A 19,553-nucleotide genomic window follows, 5' to 3' on the forward strand; every position below is an offset into this window, starting at 1 on the left:
TCTGAGTCAGGGTCAGATAGACAGAGTGACCTCAAAGGGGCAGTGCAACCCTGTGCTGGGAACTGCTGACTTCCCGGGGTGATTAGGCTTGAGAAAGGACATGTAAAATTCTGTGAAACCTGCTTTGCTGAGGATGCTCTCAATTAGATTATAAAGGCCTGGGCAGGAAATGAGTTTAGTCCCTGAAGTTTTGCAACTTTTTAGGTGATAGACCCTCAGTGTGAGCCCTCTTAGCTCTTTGAACATTATCTATTCGTTGGATCCTTATTGCCTGACAATGATTAATGAACTTTACCTGTATTCCTGTGCAATTTAAAAGCCAATAAAAACCTGGTGAAGGGAAAGATCGGGGTGCTCTTCTTTGAGAGAGTGGTCAGGCCACTCCAAGGCCCCTCCCCTTGAGAGTAGCCATGCCGTCCCTTTTCCTCCACAGGACTCGGTAGTCCGTGTGAATTTATCTCATGTCTCATCCATGACACTGAGGACACTGCAGGCCTGTGTCTGCGTCAGAGGGGTCTGGAGCAGAGCTAGGGACTCGCCCTCCTGAACTAGACCCAGGACCTCAACCGCTTCCTCCAGCACGCCCAGCGTCCTGTGCAGTGTCGGGGCAGTCTGAACTGGCCCCCGTCTCCCCTGACTTCCGCCCCAGGTCTTGGGCAGGCAGATGCCTTAAAGAAGTGATCCGCTTGGCGGGGCCCCCAGCTTCCCTCCAGGATCACTCCCCAGTTTGTCCCCCGGGGTCCCCTTCACCTCTCTAGCGCCATCACGTGACGGAGGCTGACCTCCCCTGTGCTCTGGGAGCACCCCAGGGACTCTCCTCTTCCTCATCTTCCTCCTGCATCAGAACCGTGTCTTCATTCCCTCAAGGCATGACAGAGTCATGGCCAACACTTCTTCCTGCCTGCCAAGCCTGGTCCAGGGGCTCTGTTCCTGAGCCTCTCAGCAAGGCCGGACCAAGCCCCTCCCGCAGTCAGACTGCCCCCAGGGCGGCAAAGTCTAGGCCATGGGAGGGAGCAGGAGCCTGTGCCTCCGCTTCTCTGCCACCTGAGCCTCCCCGCCCCCCCCGCCTCCCACCCTGACCCCGCCCTGACCCAGCTCCTTGCCATCTTACAACCAAGAGTGATGTCAGCTTCTGTCCCATTCCTTCCCCCTCCGCCACAGGTGACAAACTGGTGGCCCACAATACATTTTGTTTGGACTGCCATACTTTTTTAGAATTTTAATTAGTTGCTATCATTTAATAATCCACTGCTTTCACTGAAGAATCCAGAATTCCAGTTTCTTTTGAAACATCAGAAGATCTGGCAACATCAGGCCCACGTTTCTACACGGTGACAAGCAGCCAGAGTGGTCCAGCGTCCCTCTCCAGGGGGCCTGCACTCTGGGGCCTGCACTCCACCCCTCCCAGTGGCCCCAGCCACTCGCTCAGTGGCCTCGCCTCTGCACCCCATCGCTGCACCCGACCTCTGCGTGAGGCGGGCCAGGGGAGGACCCAGAGCCCTCGGGCCTCAGCACACAGAGGCGGGTGTGCAGTGCCGGCTGGGAGCCACACCCCAGCCTCTCTGCATCAGTCTATTGCTAGCGCTGGTGCCCCAGGCAGCCCATGTGTCCTGCTGTGGCTGAAGACACGTGGCTTGCTGTCCACTGCTTCAGGCCACTCCATGTCTTATTAGAGATGGGCTCGGGGACTGAGGCTTTGTCCAGGGCCTGAGTAGCAGTGTGGCCTGTAGGTACAGGCCTTCTTACTGTCCAGCCACCTCAGCCAAATGTGCACCAGGGGGTAGCAGCCTTGTCACAGTCCAGCATGATGTTGAGAACGGTGCACGGGGCCCCGCCCACAGACAGGGCTGTGCGGGCGTCCACGCGGTACTTTACAGTGCTCAGGCCTCCCTCTCGGTCCACCTTGAACTGCTCCTGGGAAGCAAAGGGGGAGGTGGTGCGTGGACTCAGGGCTTTGTGGCTGCCCACCGTCTACTGCTGTACCCGTGACCCTGTCTTCAGAGGTCCTGCGACCCCACTGCAGAGGGCAGTAAAGCTCACGGCCCTGGGGGCTCTGACCCACAGCTGTGTGCCCCGCGAGCAGGACAGCAGGGGTATTTGGTTGACCAATGCGGCCCCTAGACAAGAGGCTGAGGGACGGGGCTGTGGGGCTGCCTGGGACTCCACCACCTTCAGCGGAGCCCCCCGACCCAGCCTGTACTGGGGTCGATGGACCCAGTGCCCAGGTGCCTGTGGCAGCCACCAAGCAGGGCAGGTGCCTGAGCAAAATGCCATCAACTGAGCTGGGCCAAATGGGGTGGACAGGGCCACTGGGGTCCAAGCGGAACTTGGTGAACTGCCGGCCCGTTGGCTCCCCATGTCTCCACCCGCCCGTCCCGCTCAGGAGACCAGTCAGCCAGCACCTGCTTTTGAGCGGCAATGCGCTTCTGGTCCCTCTTCCGCCAGGCTGGGTCGTGCAGGTGGCGAAACGTCTTGTATCCAGTTGTGATCCCTGAGGGGCGGAACAACTAAGGAGGCCAAAGGAGGCCATAGGAAGCTGGGTCAGGCCACCTCTCCTGGAGCCCTGGCCCTCACCCCTGGTCCTCTGGGCCCCACTGCCTGCTACAGGCTACAGGCCACAGGCCACAGGCAGGGGCCTGTGTCCCCATGGTGCAGAAAAGGTGTGCCGGCTGGGGCAGGGCTGGGGGAAGCACCAGGGATGCCATCTCCGAGCCCCAGGGACTTGGCTTAGGGCAGAGAAGGAGCCTCGGGCGGCCACAGCGGCCGAGAGCGGGGGGCGGGACGTGTTACCTGCAGCCCGGCTCCTGTGATGCGCCGGTAGAACTCGTCGTCCTCGCGGCCCCAGCCCCAGAAGCGGTTGGACATCCCGTTGCACTGGCAGAGAGGGGCAGCGTCAACCCCCCGCCCCCCGTCCGCCAGGGCGCTCTCCAGCCTCTCACCCCTCAGGAGGACCAGCCCCGGCCTCCTCCCCCGAGGTGTGGGCACTGGATGTTCACAGTTCCCACCGCCTCTGCAGCACGGTGGGACAGCCCGCCCACCCCGGCCCGCTGCCCGCTCTAACTCGGCCTTGAACTTGTGTGAAATGACTCATTTCCCCAAAATGTCTGGCTGACAGAAGGGGACCTCTCTGGGTAGCTGGTGATGGGCAGAGTGCCAATTCCCACTTCTCCCAGGGCAGCTCTGCCCTGGTCTCCTCCTCTGTGTGGGCGAGGGCCAGCTGGACTCTGTGGTGGACACCAGTTTTTGCCACCAGACGAGGGGCTTCATTTAAATAAAACTGGTGTTCCCCTTGTGGGGAATAGGAGACCAAGGTCTAAGCTATTCAGTTCTCCCCACCCACCCCGCCACGGGGACAGACACAGGGACGGCCAGACGCAAGGCAGGCCAATCGAGAGCCAGTGCTGCACAGCTTGGGGACCCCTGTCTGGCTGCTGGGGGCAGGCCCCTCTCTCAGCGGGCTCAAGCCAGGACGGATGCTTCAGCTACAACCACCACCCTTCACCCCGAGTGTCTGGAAAGAAAGCCTAAAAAAGGCAGAAATGAGAGATGGGAAGAGATGGGGTACCCTGGGGACAGTGCCCGAGAGGCTGGGCGCAGGAAGCCACACCCTCCTCTCAGCCCCACCTAGGCTCTTCCAGGTTGAAACCCAATGAACCCCCACTTTTCCGAAGCCCAGTTTTCACGGGCTTTCTGTCACTACGGCTGAACCCTCCCTAACCCACCTGCTCCTCTCCCCTGTCTCCAGCTGTTCCTGGGTTCCCTGCAGGACCCCAGAACTGCTGCTCCTCCTACCAGTGCTCCCCGCCCCCGCAGGCAGGCGCTCCCTGGCTCAGCAGCACAGGCCGGCCGGGCCTCACCAGCTGGTAGTGCTGCTTGGAAAGCAGCAGGATGCCACCGACGTAGGTCTTGTAGTGGTAGAGGGGGTGCAGCTCCGGGGAGGCCACGTGGAAGGGCCCCGCCTCCGGGAAGCCGTAGTCCAGCTCCTCATTGAGAGGGAGCAGGTCCACGTCGTGCATGGCGATGTAGTCCGTGCTGTTGCTGCTCTCCAGGAAGCCCACGTTGATGAGCGCCGCCCGATTGAACCTGTGCGGGGTGGCCGAGGCTGGGTGGGGTGCGGGCAGAGAACAGGCTCCCCAGATGCTGCAGGATCCTGTCCCTTACAGCACCCACACAGGGGCCGATGCCACACTCCAGGCCAAGACGGACTTCACTGCAGAGCTACCCACCTGCACGCCTGCCCCTCCACTCATCGCCCAAATGTTTACTGAGCATCTACTATGTGCCAGAAGCTGTTCAGAGCACAGGAGATATAGCAGTAAGAAATTGAAGCCCTGCCGATATTCTAATAATAGGAGATGAAAAGAAGGAAGTAAATACTTAACAAGCCAGACAGTGGTAAGTGCTGTGGAGAAAAGGAAATCAGAAAGGCAAAGCACACTTGGGGCAAGCTGCTGTTCTCCGAGACGAGTGGTCAGGGAAGGCCCAGGGAAGGCCGGAGGGATGAGCCCTGTGCAAATCAGAGGAAGGGGGCTCTGGGCAGAGATGTGCCTGCTAAGGCCTGAGGCAGGGCAGACACACCCATGTGGCCAGACAGAGTGAGTGCGGGGAGCACAGAGGATGAGGCCCGCAGGTGATGGGCCCCTGCCAGGCCTGGGCTTCGGCCCTGGACGAGACGGGGAGCCACTGGAGGACGCAGGGCAGCCATGTGACTCAGGGCAAGAGGGCACCCTAGCCAGGGCAGGGAGGAGAGACTGGAGGGCCGAGGGGAGCGGGGAAGTGAGCTGAGAGGCTAGCAATGATGAGGCAACAGAAGATGGTGCTTAGCTCAGGTAGGTGGCAGAACGGACGGTGAGGAGCAGGCAGGGTCTGGGTGGACTCCGCCGACAGACCGCATGCCTTATGTGAGGCGGAAGGAGGAGTGGAGGGGACTCCAAGGCTTTCTGGCCCTGACGACTGGAAGCATGTACTAGCCGTTTCCTGATGGGTGGGGAAGCAGGGGAAGCACGGCCGGGGCAGGTGGGAAATCAGGAATTCGACTTCAATCAAGTTAATCTCGAGATGCCCCTGAGACCAGCAAAGGGAGGGCAGTGCAGGTGGCCGGATGTTATGGAGTGGAGCTCAGGGGGAGGTCTGGGCTGGGCACACCTCCTGGGGAGTCACCAGGGGTGAGATGGGACTTCAGGCCCTGAGCCCGGATGGCCTCCCCCAGGGAGTGACTGGACTCTGCAAGGGGACACTTGGGAGCACTGCAACTGCAAGATCAGGGAGATGAGGCAGAGCCTGAAAGAAGGTGCAGAGGACAGCCAGTAAGAAAGGAGGAGATGCAGCGAGTGCTGCCCCTGGGGCCTGGGATTCGAGGCAGGAAGAAGAAACCCCCCTGGGAGAGCCACTACGGTGTGGGCGGACCTCTGAGTGGGACCAGGCAAGGGACCGTGAGGGGGAAACGGAAGATCTGTAACAAAGGGGAGCCCAGAAGTGAGAGGAGGTGAAGGCGGTGGGCACTGTGGCACTTTGTATGCCAATGTAGTCGCTCCAGGTGGGGAGGAGCGATGGTCTGGGGTGGGAGGCAGGAAAGGGGGCTGGTGCCAGGGATGCGCCCCAACAGGCACCTGCAGCGAAGCAGAGCCACCAGGATGCAGGGCCACGGGAGGGCTCGGGCAAGTTCTCCTCCACTTGGTTGTTTCTCAAATAGGAAGCAAGCTGGGGGCAGGATGGGTGAGGAGATGGGAAAGGCAGCAGACTGGAGGAATTCCAGGTTTCCAGGCAGGGCAGAGGAACTCCTTGTGCCAGGGATCAGCGTCACATCCGGCTGCCCAGGAGCAGCAGCGAGTCAAACAGTCAGGTTTCCTCAAGCAGAAGATGCACCAGGCAGAAACGGGCAAGGGAGCTGAAGTGTATGCAGGGCAGTGATTTCAACGATGGACCATGGGGTCCAGGTGACATCAGGAGAAAGTGAGGACAAGGAAGATAGGCAGTGGCATTTGGGAGCATCCTGAACTAAAGGGCCTGATGGAGTCCAAGAACTGTTGGCGTCTCCGGAGGGAGCAAACTAGAGGGAAAGGTGGGGTGGTGTGCGAGACGCTTCGACTGCGATTGTGCAGGAAGGCAGGTTTTGGTGAGGGCAAGGGTTTCAGAATAAAGCCAGACTGCGAACAACATGAAAGCTGTAGCCTTGACCCTCCCTCTGCCCAGTCCTGACAGCCAATCCACGGGCAAGCCCTGTCTGTGCCTCCTCCACCCTTCTTCCATGCTGGCCAGGTCCCCACCAACTCAGACACTACCGACCACCCACAGTCCGCCCTGCTGCTCCTCTTGTCCTGGTACAATGTACTCCACACGCTGCAGCACATTTTTAAATGGAAATCAGATCAAGGCCCTCCCCAGCCCCTAACTCTCCCCAAAGATTTCCACCACGCCAAGTGCAGGGCGTCCCACCTCCCACCCTGCTGCCACTGACCCGAGCGGCCCTCCACAGGCCTGCAGAGAGGGGCAGCTGGGTCAGGTGGTCCCTACCTGAAATGGTCCACCTGATTGAGCACGTAGATGTGGTGCGGAATCTTCTTCCGGCTCAGGAAGCGGTGCAGGTGGGGCACAAAGACCAGGAGCTCCTCAAAGCGCTCTCGGAAGGGCACCAGCACTGCCAGGCGGTGGGGCCCCCATGACGGGTCTTCTTCCCAGTGCTCGGGTGGGGGCTCTGGAGGGCAGGCCCGGGGTGGACCCGAGGTCTCCTGCCCTCGTCCCCTGGCTGCCCAGGCCGTGTCACCAGAGCAGCTGAACTGCAGCCAGAGCAGGGAGAGGAAGCCCAGTAAGAGACAGGCGACGAAGAGGTGGAAGATGGAGCATTTCCGGGGGAGGCTGCTGGGGAGCAGCCTGGACCTGGGACAAGAGCGGAGAGGGTCAGAAGGGCAGGGCTGAGGCAGGGCCCGTGATGATCCCCCCTCTGGCTCCCCCACCAGCAGGGCACACGTGCCTGGTCTGCCCCAAGCACCTAGAATTAGTGTAGAAGCCACTTCAGTGCTTTTGCTCGTGCTGCTACTATGCGTCGGGACCCTGCTTGCTGCTCTAGGGCCAGCCCACGCCCGTCCCCCACCCCCACCCTGCCTGGGAAGCCCACCGGCCACTCCTGGCTGCCCAGCTCCCTGATGCTTTCTTAGTTCCTGTGAGTGAGCCCCGGTCAGACCACCAGAGTGGCAGGGACAAGGCACCCTATCTCTTGCACGTGCCCCTCCCTGGGGCAGAGGCTCCTGTCCTGAGCTGTCAGCCAGAGCCCCAACTCAGAGACCTCACCCTCCACACCCTGGAGGTTTGCTGCCAGCTGGAACACTGGCTGCACCCTGCTTCTCACACCAGCAAGCTCCCCCAGACCCCAGTGGAAATCCCCACTGTTCACTTTGGGAAGAGGGGGTCTGCTCCAAACCAATGCAAGGCCCCAGTGCCAGTGGCAGTTCCCCAAATGAGTCTCAAAGCTTCAGTCCAACAGGCAACCAACGCGACAAGAGATGAAAGATGGATGAAGGAAAGCAAGACTGGGGCTGGAGCCAGCACCCAGGCTCATTTCAGAAACTGGGAGGACAGCTGGGGACATCGGACACTGCGGCAGCACTGAGAGAGCCTGCCCTTCAGGCTGGAAAGAACAAAGAAACACGCAGGATTCACCTGGTTCTCTTGCCCCTCTCTCTGGAAGTTCCTGAGGACAGCGGAGGAGCCCAGGAATCCAAGAAAAGGGAGGCTTCCTCTGCTCGACTCCCCATGAAATAATTGGCAAACAGACCTGCTGTATAACCTCTGGAATCAACATGCAGCTTCCAGGCTTAGAGACTCTCCCTCCTAAGTGCCCCTGACCCCTCCCCACACACTGCCTCTTTTAGTCTTGGTCTCCTCGATCCTGACCCAGCTCAGACCCCTTCAATCTCGTAGATGTCCTTTTTCTGTTTACAAGACAAAGATCAAATTCCTTGGTCTGACCATCAAAGCCCTCTGTGAGCTGGCCCCGTTGCCAGCTGCCTCCTACCGCTCACCCAGCGCTCACCCAGCGCTCACCGTGGGCCTTGCTGAGCTTCTCCACTCACCGCCTTCCTTCCTGCTCCAGCCAGCCCTTGCACAGCCTGCCACTTCTGCCTGGAGCGCTCCTCCTGTTTCATCTGCCCGAAAGCCCCTCGCTGACCCTCCAGGGCCAAACTCCAATGTCACAGCCCGCACTGCCTACCTCCCCATGTACACAGCCTGAGATACATGTCCCCTTGGTGTCTGGTTACCTCGCCCTTTGGAGCACTTAAGAGTTTTGTGATCACCCGAGTCCCTGCTTGTCTCTGCCACAGGTGATCAGACTGGTAACAAGCCCATGGCCCTAGCACAGGTCACACGGCAGAGGACATGCTAAGTGAGTTACAGGAAGGGTTCAAGCAGTCAGGCATGCTTTCGGGGACACACGAGAGCCACACCAACACCGGCCTCTCTCGAGCGGCACTACTGCCAGCCTAGAAGCCAGCAGTCCTGAAGCCAGGCGTGGGTCCCACACACAGCAGACAGAGGGCTGGGTAGGACCCCTTCGCAGGGGGCTTCTGACTTACCCCCCGTTGTCCTGTGGTGGGGGTTTCCGCTGGGGAGGAGCAGAACCCAATCCTGCCAGTGGCCTGAGAGGGCTGGAGCCTCTACAAATCCTCCCTCTGAGCTCTTTCTGGGGGTGGGGTGGAGACCGGGGAGATGAACATGGGGAACTAGCCCACCCTCGGGGAAGAAGCAGTGACCGTTACCCGGGGGCTGGGCATGAATTGGGCATTCCATGCACTTTCACATGCTGTCCCCGGGTCTAACTTTCCCACCCTGCCAGGATCACATCCCCATGGGCCCTCTCATCCTGAGCTGTTAAAGCCCCAAACTGCTGAACAACTCAATTCAGAGAGGAATCTCCATTTCCTCAGGACCAGGGCAACACAGAGAACAGTTGCTCCTGATGCCACGTGGTGGCAAACTCCAGTTCTGCAGTCCAGCTGCTCCCAGGCTCAGGTTGCCTGCTCTGAGGGCAGACCAGATGCGGTTTTGTCACCTTCCTCAACCTGGGCCCAAGGCTAGGAGAGGGAGGATTCAGAACCAGCAGGCTGGCTCCAGAGGCAGCACTCTTAAGTGCTACCTTAGCCTGCATCTGTTGCATGGATCTTTGTACCCTTGGGTCAAAAGCAAGAATACTTATCAGCAACTTTTTCTGAGAACACAGTTACGTTCCAAAGCTTTATGGAAAGTGATCAGAAGATGGAAATTTTTCTCCATTACCTTTCCTCTCTTCTCTCACCCAAATCTTAGTGATACAAGGTTTGAATACTCAAATGCTCTGCTTATGGCACCTACAAATGAAAAAGGGAACTGGAAGACACCTCTTCTATGCCAGGAACAGTGTCAAGGATTTTACATGTATTGTCTCCTTTAATCCTCACACAACCCTCCAAAGCATTTCTTACGATCCTGGTTTCAGAGATGGAAAAACTGAGGTCAGAAAGATTAAATGATCTGCTTCTGATCACATGGCTATTAAAGACGATTCCTGCCCAGGGCTGACTCCACAGTTCAGGATTTCTTTCTGTTATGGTCCTGTCTTCTTACTTCGCCAAATCTGAAAAATCCTCAAAGGTGGAGTTGTGCTCACTATCTTCCAGAATCTTTTGGCACATGGCAAACTTAGAGACCAAAAAGGGAAGGAGGTGCCACTCGCTGTGTAGAGAGGCCCACCATGTATTCTAGGTGAGAAGAGTTTCGAGGGCACAGCTCAAGGCTGAATGAAGTGTCGTCCCAAATGCAGACAAGTGAAAAGCTCCTCTCCCCAGTTCTGCGTTAGTGGGAAACATTATTAGCTGGGATCTGGGCCAAGCCCATACCTAACACATGGAGCAGGCCCATTTCAAGTACAGCTGCACAGGAAATGAACTCGTGTTGTGCGAGGGGTGCCTACTACATGCCAGGCAGTGGCCAGCCAGGCATAGCAGATAGAGCTGTCTGCTGTGTTCTTCTGAGCGGGCAGCAAAGGAAGGGGAAGCATGAAGGGGGGAGGAAAAAGGGCCCGAGGCTACGTGGATGTGATGGGGAGGCAGAGACTAGAGAAACGGAATACAGACCCTCTGACCATGGACAGACAGAAAGACAGAGATCCACTGAGAGGTCGTCGGAGTCAGAGACCACCGAGATAAGTAAGGTCAGTGGAGAACAGAGAAACTCACAATGAGAGAGAGCGACCTGCAAAGAGAGACAGAAACTCAAAAAGGGAAGTCAACGCAAAAATACAGACCCGCGGGGGACGGAGATCTGCAGAGTGACGTAGACTGGTGAGAGAGACAGACACGCACAAGAGACAAACACCCAAATACACAGAGAGCCAGTGACCCACAAGGAGAACCACAGACCCTCAGAGAGCCCCGCAGGAACCAGACGCGACAGCCTGCTCCTAGATTCCGTCTCGCGGCCCGAAAAGATAGGTACCCGGGAGGACGGGGCACGGGCCGGCCGGCCACCGCTCACCTGCCGTCCTCCCAGGGTAGCTGCGCCGCTTTCCTCCGGGAGGGGAACATCGTGGGGGGAGGCGGCGGTGCATGGGGCTCGAGCTCCCAGCCGGGCGGGCCCGGCCTCGCCGGCTTACGCGGCGCCTCCGCCTCCCCCCACCGCCCCTCCCCGTCCGCCCCGCCCCTCGGTCCTGCCGGTCCTCCGCTCCGGCCGCGCCGCCTGCTCCCCGGAGCTGCGGCGTCAAAGGTTCCGCGTGTCGAGGAACAAATGAGCAGCACCCCTGCCGCCTGACTGCTAACTGCCCTCCCTCTTAACGTCCGGAGAATCTAGGCCCCTGAGAGGGCTCAAGTCACTGGGCTGGGGACTGGACTTAGACTCCAGACTTCCAGACCAGTGCCCTGGGATAATCTGCGTCTTCCTCCTCTTCCCGAGGGAAGGCCGGGAGCCTCTGGGCAGCCCTGCTATCAACTCAGGTGCATTCTTTCTCAGCAATGAGTTTGAAGCCAAGCTCAGGGCTTGGGCTTGGGTTCAACTGATAGCCATGGAGTTAGGAGCCAGGCACGAAAGACAGATTGACTGGAATCGAAACCTGCCTCTGCCAATTCAGTTGTATTTTAGGGCAAGACACAATCTGCATCTGTTCCCTCACCTGAGTATGTACATTGTTCTTCGTATATGGGTCTACATGGTTGCCGTGAGGATTAAAGGAAAAATGCCCTCAGCACAGCGACGGGCACAACAGTCAAAGCTATGTAAATGACCGCTGTCTTCAGGAAAGGGGTACTCCGGTGGAGAGGGAGAACTGAGGAAGGGAAACCTGTAAGGAGACTGAGTGGTGGGAACCGAGCAGCTGGGCCAGCCTCCCACCTGGGAAGAGAAAGTGGCGGTTATTAGCCTTGCTCTCTGCTCTGCAAGGCCGATTGTAAGTTTCCCAATAAAGAGCTAACGTCCATTGAGTTCTTACCACGTGCAAGTCATTGTTCTCAATTCTTTCCTGCTGTTACATCATTCAGTCCTTGAGTGTTATGCTTATCATGCCGAGTTTTTTCCTTTTACATTTCTTTGTCACTGATTTATTGGGGTGACACTGGTTAACAAAATTACACAGGTTTCAGGTGTACAGTTCCACATCTGCACACTGTACTGTGTGTTCATCACCCCAAATGCCAACTTTAAAGATGGGGCAACCGAGGCAGAGACAATTCATCACATAAGCCCATGTAGCTTGGTTGCAGTCTGTGGTCTCAACCACTCTGCTCCCAAGAGAACTTCACTGTGGATGGAAAGTTAATCATTCCCAGTAACCCCCCTACTCCCTTCAGCCCTGCAGCACACAACCCCACTGGTCCCCATGCTGCTGAACTCTCCCAGGGCACTGCACCCTGTACTCAAACCTTGGCAAATCCAGCTTAGATTTGCCTAAAGATGACAGGGAGGTTGACACCCTGCAGAGACCAGCCAGGTAAGGCCAATGATGGGAGCAAGGAGGTGGCACTGTGACCTAAAGAACACAAGCCCTTCTAAAGGGTATCTGGCTAATTGTTGCATCAAAATGAAGTCCTGCCAGTGTCAGATCTGATTGACCTGAAGAAAACTGGTTTCACATAAAACCCCAAATTAACTCATTTTAAACTGTGACATCAACAGTTGACTGGAAGTACCCTTGATGTGATGGGATGAAATTGGCACTTCACTTCTGTGCTCTTCCTTTCAAAACCCAGATCCCTGGTCCAATCATGGAAAAAACAGCAGATAAATCCCAACCGAGGGAAATTCTACAAAACACCTGACCACTCCTCCTGAAACCTGTCAAGGTAATTTTTTTTTAAAAGGACAGCCAGAGAAACTCACAGCCAAGAGAAGTCCAAAGAGACAACCAAATCTAATGTGGTGTCATAGATGGGATCCAGAAACAGAAAAAGGCCACTAGGTAACAACTAATGGACTTCAATTAAAAATAATGTAATGCTAGAGTCACTGATTTCTAACAAATGTACCATACTGACACATGATAGGAATAAGGGAAACTATTTTAAGAACTTTTTGTAATTCTAAGTTTATTTTTCTTAATGTGGAGGTATATAGGTCAGTGGTAACAGAAGCTCAGATGACACCCTCCCAGGTCAAACAGCCCCCAAAATGTCTCCCCACCCTGTTTCTCAAACACTGCTGACCCACCTTCCTCAAATTACATTCAGCGAAACCCTCCACACAACGCTTTGTTGAAAGTGGGTAATGTCCACAAATCTGTTACTGGGGCTGTTCTCATTCTAAACAGCCTTCCTTTCCAGAGGCTCACAGCCCCTTCCCCCAGTGCCAGCTGAGACAATGCCCATCCATCTCCACACAAGCAGTCTGTCTCAACTTCCCCAGCCACCTGTCATCAGAACCCTTCCTCTCCCTCAAGACCCTTGCTAAAATTCCACCCTACTGGCTAACCTCCTCAATATTCCTAGCCCTACCAGCCCAGGGGTTTCTGTCCCTCCCACACCTGCAGCATTCCTGTTCAAAGCACTCTCTTCTAACTAGGAACTTCTTGCTGCACCAGGACAATTCTATACTGAGCCCAGCTACAATGGAAAGGCAGGAAGAGCACTTCATGAGCACACTGACATAAAGGAAATGGTGTGGACTTGAGCACAGACCCAATGTACTTGTCGGATGGCCTTGGGCAAAACCACCTCCCCCAGCCACGGGAAGGTGTTGAGAGGATGAAGTTCACAGGTGGGTTATTTATCTTAGAATGCGAAGTGCTTGTCCTTTGGAAGAACTGACATTCCTAAAGCACCCTGAAGTGTTATGACCACTGATAGCACAGTAACGTTACACTGGACAAGAAGTCTATTTTTTTTTTATTGGGAAACCAATGTAACAAACCTAGGCTTATTGAAAATGAAATCAGTAACTAAGACTGCAGGCCCCGCCCTTAGCCAGCACCAAGACCTCTATTGCCCTGACCCCAGTTCCTCAAGCCCCAAGGATAACCGGGTGAAGAAACTGGACTCAACCTCAGGACCACCCTTCCACATTGCAACCCCCTCCATCCCACCCTCAACTGACATACACCCCAGATTGGCAGGCTGGGTTTAGGCCCAAGGAGGTTGTCAGGGTGGCTGGGAATCACAGCTACACTCCAAACTGCTCAAAATCCCAGGTTAGCAAAGGAAGACAAAGAGAAAATTAGCTTGCCCACCCACTCCCCTCCCCCCAGCCACCCCAGACAGCAGCCTCACATCCCTGATCAGTAACACTGATTCTGAAGTGCCAGTGGGGCCCCCAGTGGCTTCAACAGCCCCAAGGAGATTACTGCAAAAGGCCAAGAGCCCAGGGAGGGGGCAGGCATTTGCCCCACCACCTGCTCAGGATTAGCCAGCCAAGCTGCTCCCTTCAGCTTGTGCCTGGGGCGCCTGTGACCCCCATCCTCTCCAGAACATCCATGGCTGGGAAGCAGTCCTCCTGCAGGAGAGAAATCAGTTCTAGGAGGCCCCTTCTCTCCCAGCCTGGGAGGAAGGATGGCTACACCAGCTTCTTGGCTTCAAAGAAGCTCTTGAGATGTCGCATCTGCCAGACACCAATGGCTACAAGGATGAGGGTCTGCAGAATGGACCACCACAGCACTCGCTGGTTGGTGCTCTCACTGGTCTGCCGGAATCGCTCCTCTCGCCACTATGGGAGAAAAGAATGGAAGAAGAGCCTGAGTTGGCTGGGCCCCACTTGGGGCCATTAGAACTGCTGGGTTCCCTCCCTGGAAAATTCCCCAGGGCCAACTAGCCTAGCATGGGTCCCAGACAAGTGCCTGCAAAGAGCCACTCCATGGGAGGCTGTCTTTACCCTCACCAGCCAGATGGCCTCAGGCAACTGAAGTCTGTTTGCTCATCTGTCGTGTACAGCCCTCACCCGGTCCTAACCGGGCTCTTGGAAGAGAGGTAAAGTAGTATTGGTGGTATTGCCACCAGACAGAGCTGATCTGAGGCGCTCAGGAGTGGACTTGCTGAGCACTCTGCCCAGGTCTCCCAAACTGCTCCTTGAAGACTGTGGGCATGGGTTGCAAATGGGTGGCCCAGGGGCTAGACCTGGCCCATATATGTGATTTGTTTGACTCAGGTGATATTTGCCAACATTTAAACCCCAGGAAATTTTTACATAATAAACCAGGACCTCTGGCTCCCCTTAAAAGCCAGGGCTGGCTAGCATCTCTGCAAGGCTGTCCTCAGCCAACAATAGCAGCTGTTCCTGTTTAGGTGGGCCACTGTCCTACCAATCCTTACGGTCACAGATGCATTCACAGAGGCTGCCTGACTCCCAGACACAGGTGAGTCTGGCAACCCCTGGTCCTGGAAGCACCTAGAGCCATGGGAATAGCACCCAAGGTGTTGGTACCAATTCCTACTCTGTAGCTTTGTGCAACTGTGGGACTCAGGGCAGCAACAGCCTCTTAAAAGACTGTCTCCTCAATCACAGAGTTAGTAATACCGATCCCACCTTTTAGACTTGCAAAGTAGCACAAAATAGGCACGTTTCTTGGGTTTCATAATGACTCTGACGTGGAACTCCTGGCTGAGCTAGTGGGCAGCTTCTGAGAAGACCCCTGGCCCTGGTCTAACCACTCACCCGCTGGTAGTTCTGCTCCTTCTGGATCTGCTCCACTTGTTCCACTAGCTGTCGCACTCTGAGCTGCAACTCACTCAACTTGTCTTTGGCAGCAATTTCTGCATAGTCATTGGCGTGTTCACCCACCTGAATGTCCAGATGAACTCTCTGTGAACAGACAAGGAAGATAAAGACAATCAGGCAGCTCTTCCTGCCAGAGACTGACAGCTGGTCCCCCTGCCTTCCTTAATTTGTTCATTTAGCCAACACTGATGAGGTGCCCTCAGTGTCGAGCTCTATGGGGCTCTAGGCACACAGAAAACAAGTGGCAGTGCCCTGACCAGTGCGGCTCAGTGGTTGGGCCTCGTCCTGCAAAGCAAAAGACTGGCCTATTCAATTGCTGGTCAGGGAACATGCCTGGGCTGCGGGTTCTGTGCACGGCTGGGGTATGTACAAGAAGCAACCGATTGATGATCGATGTTTCTCTCTCTCTTTCTCCCTCCCCTCTCTCTAAAAATAAATAAATAAAATCTTAAAAAAACAAAAAGCAGCAGCAGCCTTGGCTGATGCTCTGACCAAGACATATGCAGTGAGCTCCACAACTATGTCCTGGGTGTCCACTGGAAACCCGGTCTTGTTAGAAAACACAAAACCCAACATACTCGTCTCACACCCACAGTATCACCCTCTCACACACACACACACCCAGTCCTGCCCCGGAGCTAAAGACTAAAAGCAACCAGTCCCGACTGAGTCCACTTACCAACATGCCACCAGCAAAGAGGGAGAACTTGGTAGAGTTAGAGTGAAGACAGATCTGATGCTCGCCAGGGGTATGAGACGTGAACGTGAACCTGCCTTCAGAGCCGTACTGCCGAGCCAGAATGACCTGGGAGAAAGGGCTTCAGTGAGTGTTACCGCAGTGCCTGACAAGTGGACAGACAGAGCCCCAGGCACCTCACAGCACTAGCAGGTCCAAGGCTGCACAGCCAGCGGGTGCCAAAGGCTTGTCTGAGAACTGTTTGGAACGGGGGTGAAGAACCAGACATTAGGTTAGCATGTGGCCTCTCTTGGGAATGGTTCTCTTTATTCATAGTTCATACCCTTTCAATTATTTTGGTGTAATCCTTCTTTTAAGTGAAAGGTGACAGCTAAAGGGTTTTGGTTTTCATCTTTATTTGTTAAATTTAAAACTGCTGCCCTGGCCAAGGGCATGGCTTAGTTGGTTGGAGCATCGTCCTGTGACTGTGGGTTTGATTCCCCATCAGGGCACATAGCTGGGTTGCAAGTTCCATCCCAGTCCTGGTATATGGGAGGCCACCGATCAATATTCTCTCACAACAACGTTTTCTCTCTCTCCCTTCAATGAAATATGTCCTCGAGTGAGGAGAATTAAAGAAAAAATTTAAAGCTGCTCAATTCTTTTTGGAAAGTTCACTGTTCCCTGAAATCCTGAAGTGTAGACGTCACCACTTTAGAGTTGGCAAAATTCTTTGTTTTCCAGCGCCTCAATTAATCCTGCCGTCCTACCTTTACAATAGATGCATTTCCATTAGAGACCAGGAACTGGCTCGGGGAAGGTAACAGGCTCCGCGGAGTCACGCAGCAGTCACTAAGTGAAGAGGAGAGCCAGCCTACAACAGCCTAAATTAGGCCTGGACTGAAAATTCCGGATCTTCCCACACCACCAACTGCTTTTTACCAATTAAGCTGCTGTGGAAACTAGGAGAGGAAGTACCAGCGCGGGCTTGGTCTGGCGCTGAAGTGTACAGCGGAGGGCTCAGTGGGGCGAAGGGACCAGCTAACCTTGTCTTCCGGGTCCTTCACCTCCACGAACATGCCCAGCCCGGGGGTGGCCGGCTGGTACTCCTCCCGCTGCTTGTCGTACAGCTGCGTCCGGTAGTTTCCTGGAGGGAAACCGGGCGAGGCCAGCTCAGAGGAGCGCGAGGTGGCCCCGGGTCCGCAGTGGCCAGAGCATAGCGAGCTGGTTCTGCTCGCTCCCGGCTCAGGAGCGTCACTGGCTCTCCCCAACCTCGCACACCGACACCACGGTCAGGCCGCCAACTCTCCCCCGCCCCCCGCACCTATAACCATGGTCTCGTCCGGAATCTCCTCAATAAAGCACTTCTTCTCTGTCTCCCCGATGTGGAAGTAGAGCGCTCCTCCGCGGGCCGCAAACCACAGCAGCAGCAGCAGGGCCCGAACTACCTGCCCCAGCCCCGCGCCCGGCCAGAACGGTGAGACCCGTACACTCTGCTCCGCAGCCATCTTGCCCCACCTTCCCGCGCAGCCGCAGACGGCCGCGCCACGTAGCCCTGCCGCCGCTGCCGCGGGGCCTATCGGGACAGCGAGTTCCGCCAGTTGGACTGTAAGTCCCGAGATGCCTCGCGGCGGTGGCGCGGCAGCTCCTGATTGGGGCTCATCTTCTACCGGGAACCGAATTGAGGCCCCAAAATGGGAAACTCTCCGTTGACTATCGTCAGGGCCCGGCACTGGTGATTATCAACTTTTTAGAGATGGTGAAACTCAGTTTGTTTGAAGTCGTAGAGGAGATACAGGATTCGAACCTACGACCCCAGATTTTCCTGGCATAGGTGTAGCATTTGTCCGCCCTTCTGGTTTGCTTCTGTTTTTAAAAATTCGACTGAAAAAAATGGCACAAGCAACGCTCAGATTTATCTTCAGAAGTTTTTCAAAATAGAAAAGAAAAATCGTGCTCTCCCTTTACCACTTCTTTGCTCCCGCCAACCCTTATCACTTAAATCCGGTCTCTGATCCCAGGCATCGCGCCATGAACAGCACCGCATACTCCTCCGCGCAGGCTTTGCTGCCGGATCCCCGCCGTGAAGGCTCCTCGGCAGACCGAGCGAGGGGCCCCAGGGCCTGGCGGGTCAAGGGCTATTTATTGGGATTCTTGGGGTGGAGCCGCCGAGTGTTGGAGAGCTCTGCAGTAAGTGTTGAGATCAGCAGAGGTCTGGGTCCTTTCTTGTCCTTCCTGAATTTTACCCAGATTCAGTGTATTTTGGAAGGTCTTCAGAGTCAGCCATTTATTGATGCACTCCCTCAAAGTTTCATAGAAGTTGGAGGTTTCCCCCCTCTTCAAAGTTGTTCTTGTTTCATTTGACCCTAGGAAGGGAGGTTTAGTAGGAATGTTCACATTTCCCTACCACTGGGAAGTTTTTATCTCATATTTCCTAAAAATAGCGATATTTCGTAATATGACTGTACCTTTTTTTTTTTAGATTTTATTTATTTATGTTTAGAGAGGGAAGGGAGGGAGAAAGAGAGAGAGAGAAACATCAATGTGCGGTTGCTGGGGGCCGTGGCCTGCAACCCAGGCATGTGCCCTGACTGGGAATCGAACATGCTACACTTTGGTTCGCAGGCCCATAGCTCAATCCACTGAGCTACGTCAGCCAGGGCATGTACCTTACTTTTTTAAAGATTTATTTTATTATTTATATTTAGAGAGAGGGGAAGGGAGGGAGAAAGGGAGAGAGAGGAGCTTCAATGTGTGGTTGCCTCTCGCGCTCCAGGGGTTGGGTCCCCAGTTTGCAACCCAGGCATGTGCCCTGACTGGGAGTTGAACAGAGACCATTTGCTTTGTAGTCTGGTGCTCAAACGACTGAGCCACACCAACCAGGGCTGTACCTTATTTTTTAAGCATTCCTGTGATGAAAGTAGTTAACATTTTTTACCCTAATTATTTGCTCCTGCAATAAAAATTGTTTTTCCTTTATTGCCCTGGCCTGGTAGCTCAGTTGGTTAGTGTCATCCTGGTAGCCAAGGTTGTGGGTTGGATTCCTGGTCAGGGCACATAGAAGAACCATCTAATGAATGCATAAGTAAGTGGAACAACAAAATTGATTCCCTTTCTCCCTTCTCTAAAACCAACATATCTTAAAAATTATTGTTCATTTACTTAAAAGCATTACAGCCAGACATTGTTTTGTTGAGATCACAAAACTGCCCTCCCAAAAATTTGGTACCAATTTATAGTCCCACCAGCAACATGTCAGAGTGTTTGCTTTCCCACGCCCTGTTCAGATGCTCTCAGCCCTTTTTAATCTTGACAAAATCATTGGATGAAAAGTTATATTTTACTCTCCTTTTCATTTTTATTTCCTTAGACGGTGAACATTTTTTTCCGGCCATTTGCTTTCTTCTAGGAACTAACTACTCATTGGTTTTTCTTAGTGTTCTTATAACTACACATTATTATTCTTGTTGTAATTACTATTCAAAATTAACAAATTATTACAGAGTCAATAAATGATAACATTTTATATTAGTTTCAGGTATTTTTACATTAAACTTACATTGAGACCGTTGAAGATTCACATACAGTTGTAAAAAATAATGCAGCGATGAATAAAAGCCATTGAATTCAATCATAAAATTTAAATAAGTGAATCATATGATATAAATTATATGCCAGTAAAGCTGTTTTAAAAGACAAAAAATAATAATGCAGC

At 54.6% G+C, this 19,553-nt stretch overlaps 2 protein-coding genes across 6 annotated transcripts; both read right to left on the reverse strand.

Moving 5' to 3' along the window:
• Positions 1–1,187: 1,187 nt before the first annotated feature.
• Positions 1,188–10,657, reverse strand: B4GALT7 (beta-1,4-galactosyltransferase 7). 5 transcript variants are annotated; one of them, XM_045829353.1, is made up of 8 exons: positions 10,507–10,657; positions 10,209–10,224; positions 8,571–8,677; positions 6,514–6,876; positions 3,858–4,083; positions 2,791–2,874; positions 2,403–2,491; positions 1,188–1,914 (listed from the first exon to the last, which is right to left on the reverse strand). In XM_045829353.1, exons 1-8 carry the CDS (start codon positions 10,554–10,556, stop codon positions 1,881–1,883), a joined length of 969 nt encoding a protein of 322 aa, XP_045685309.1. In that variant the 5' UTR covers positions 10,557–10,657; the 3' UTR covers positions 1,188–1,880. The 5 variants fall into 5 exon arrangements, with proteins under 5 accessions (XP_045685309.1, XP_045685291.1, XP_045685298.1 ...); XM_045829335.1 differs by having other exon boundaries at positions 2,403–2,507; XM_045829342.1 differs by lacking the exon at positions 2,403–2,491.
• A 2,666-nt stretch (positions 10,658–13,323) lies between these two features.
• On the reverse strand, positions 13,324–17,377 carry TMED9 (transmembrane p24 trafficking protein 9). Its single transcript, XM_045829475.1, has 5 exons — positions 17,163–17,377; positions 16,885–16,985; positions 15,842–15,967; positions 15,100–15,246; positions 13,324–14,154 (listed from the first exon to the last, which is right to left on the reverse strand). The coding sequence occupies exons 1-5, from the start codon at positions 17,344–17,346 to the stop codon at positions 14,005–14,007; spliced, it is 708 nt and encodes a 235-aa protein (XP_045685431.1). The 5' UTR covers positions 17,347–17,377; the 3' UTR covers positions 13,324–14,004.
• Between the last annotated feature and the right edge of the window lie 2,176 nt (positions 17,378–19,553).

The sequence above is a fragment of the Phyllostomus hastatus genome, unplaced genomic scaffold, assembly GCF_019186645.2.
Source record: "Phyllostomus hastatus isolate PE091 unplaced genomic scaffold, TTU_PhHast_1.1 phas_contig_150, whole genome shotgun sequence".
Classification (NCBI taxonomy): Eukaryota; Metazoa; Chordata; class Mammalia; order Chiroptera; family Phyllostomidae; genus Phyllostomus; species Phyllostomus hastatus.

Bases quoted from the DNA above. Each gene is read 5' to 3' on its own strand.
- B4GALT7 (XM_045829335.1), bottom strand. From the start codon at position 10,556: ATGTTCCCCTCCCGGAGGAAAGCGGCGCAGCTACCCTGGGAGGACGGC. The intron at 6,877-8,570 runs GTAAGTCAGAAG...CTCTTGTCCCAG, and splicing joins CCACCACAGGACAACGGGGG to GTCCAGGCTGCTCCCCAGCA. The intron at 2,508-2,790 runs GTAACACGTCCC...TGGCCTCCTTAG, and splicing joins TCACAGGAGCCGGGCTGCAG to TTGTTCCGCCCCTCAGGGAT.
- TMED9 (XM_045829475.1), bottom strand. From the start codon at position 17,346: ATGGCTGCGGAGCAGAGTGTACGGGTCTCACCGTTCTGGCCGGGCGCG. The intron at 16,986-17,162 runs GTGCGGGGGGCG...GTTTCCCTCCAG, and splicing joins GGACGAGACCATGGTTATAG to GAAACTACCGGACGCAGCTG. The intron at 14,155-15,099 runs GTGAGTGGTTAG...TTTCTCCCATAG, and splicing joins AGGAGCAGAACTACCAGCGG to TGGCGAGAGGAGCGATTCCG.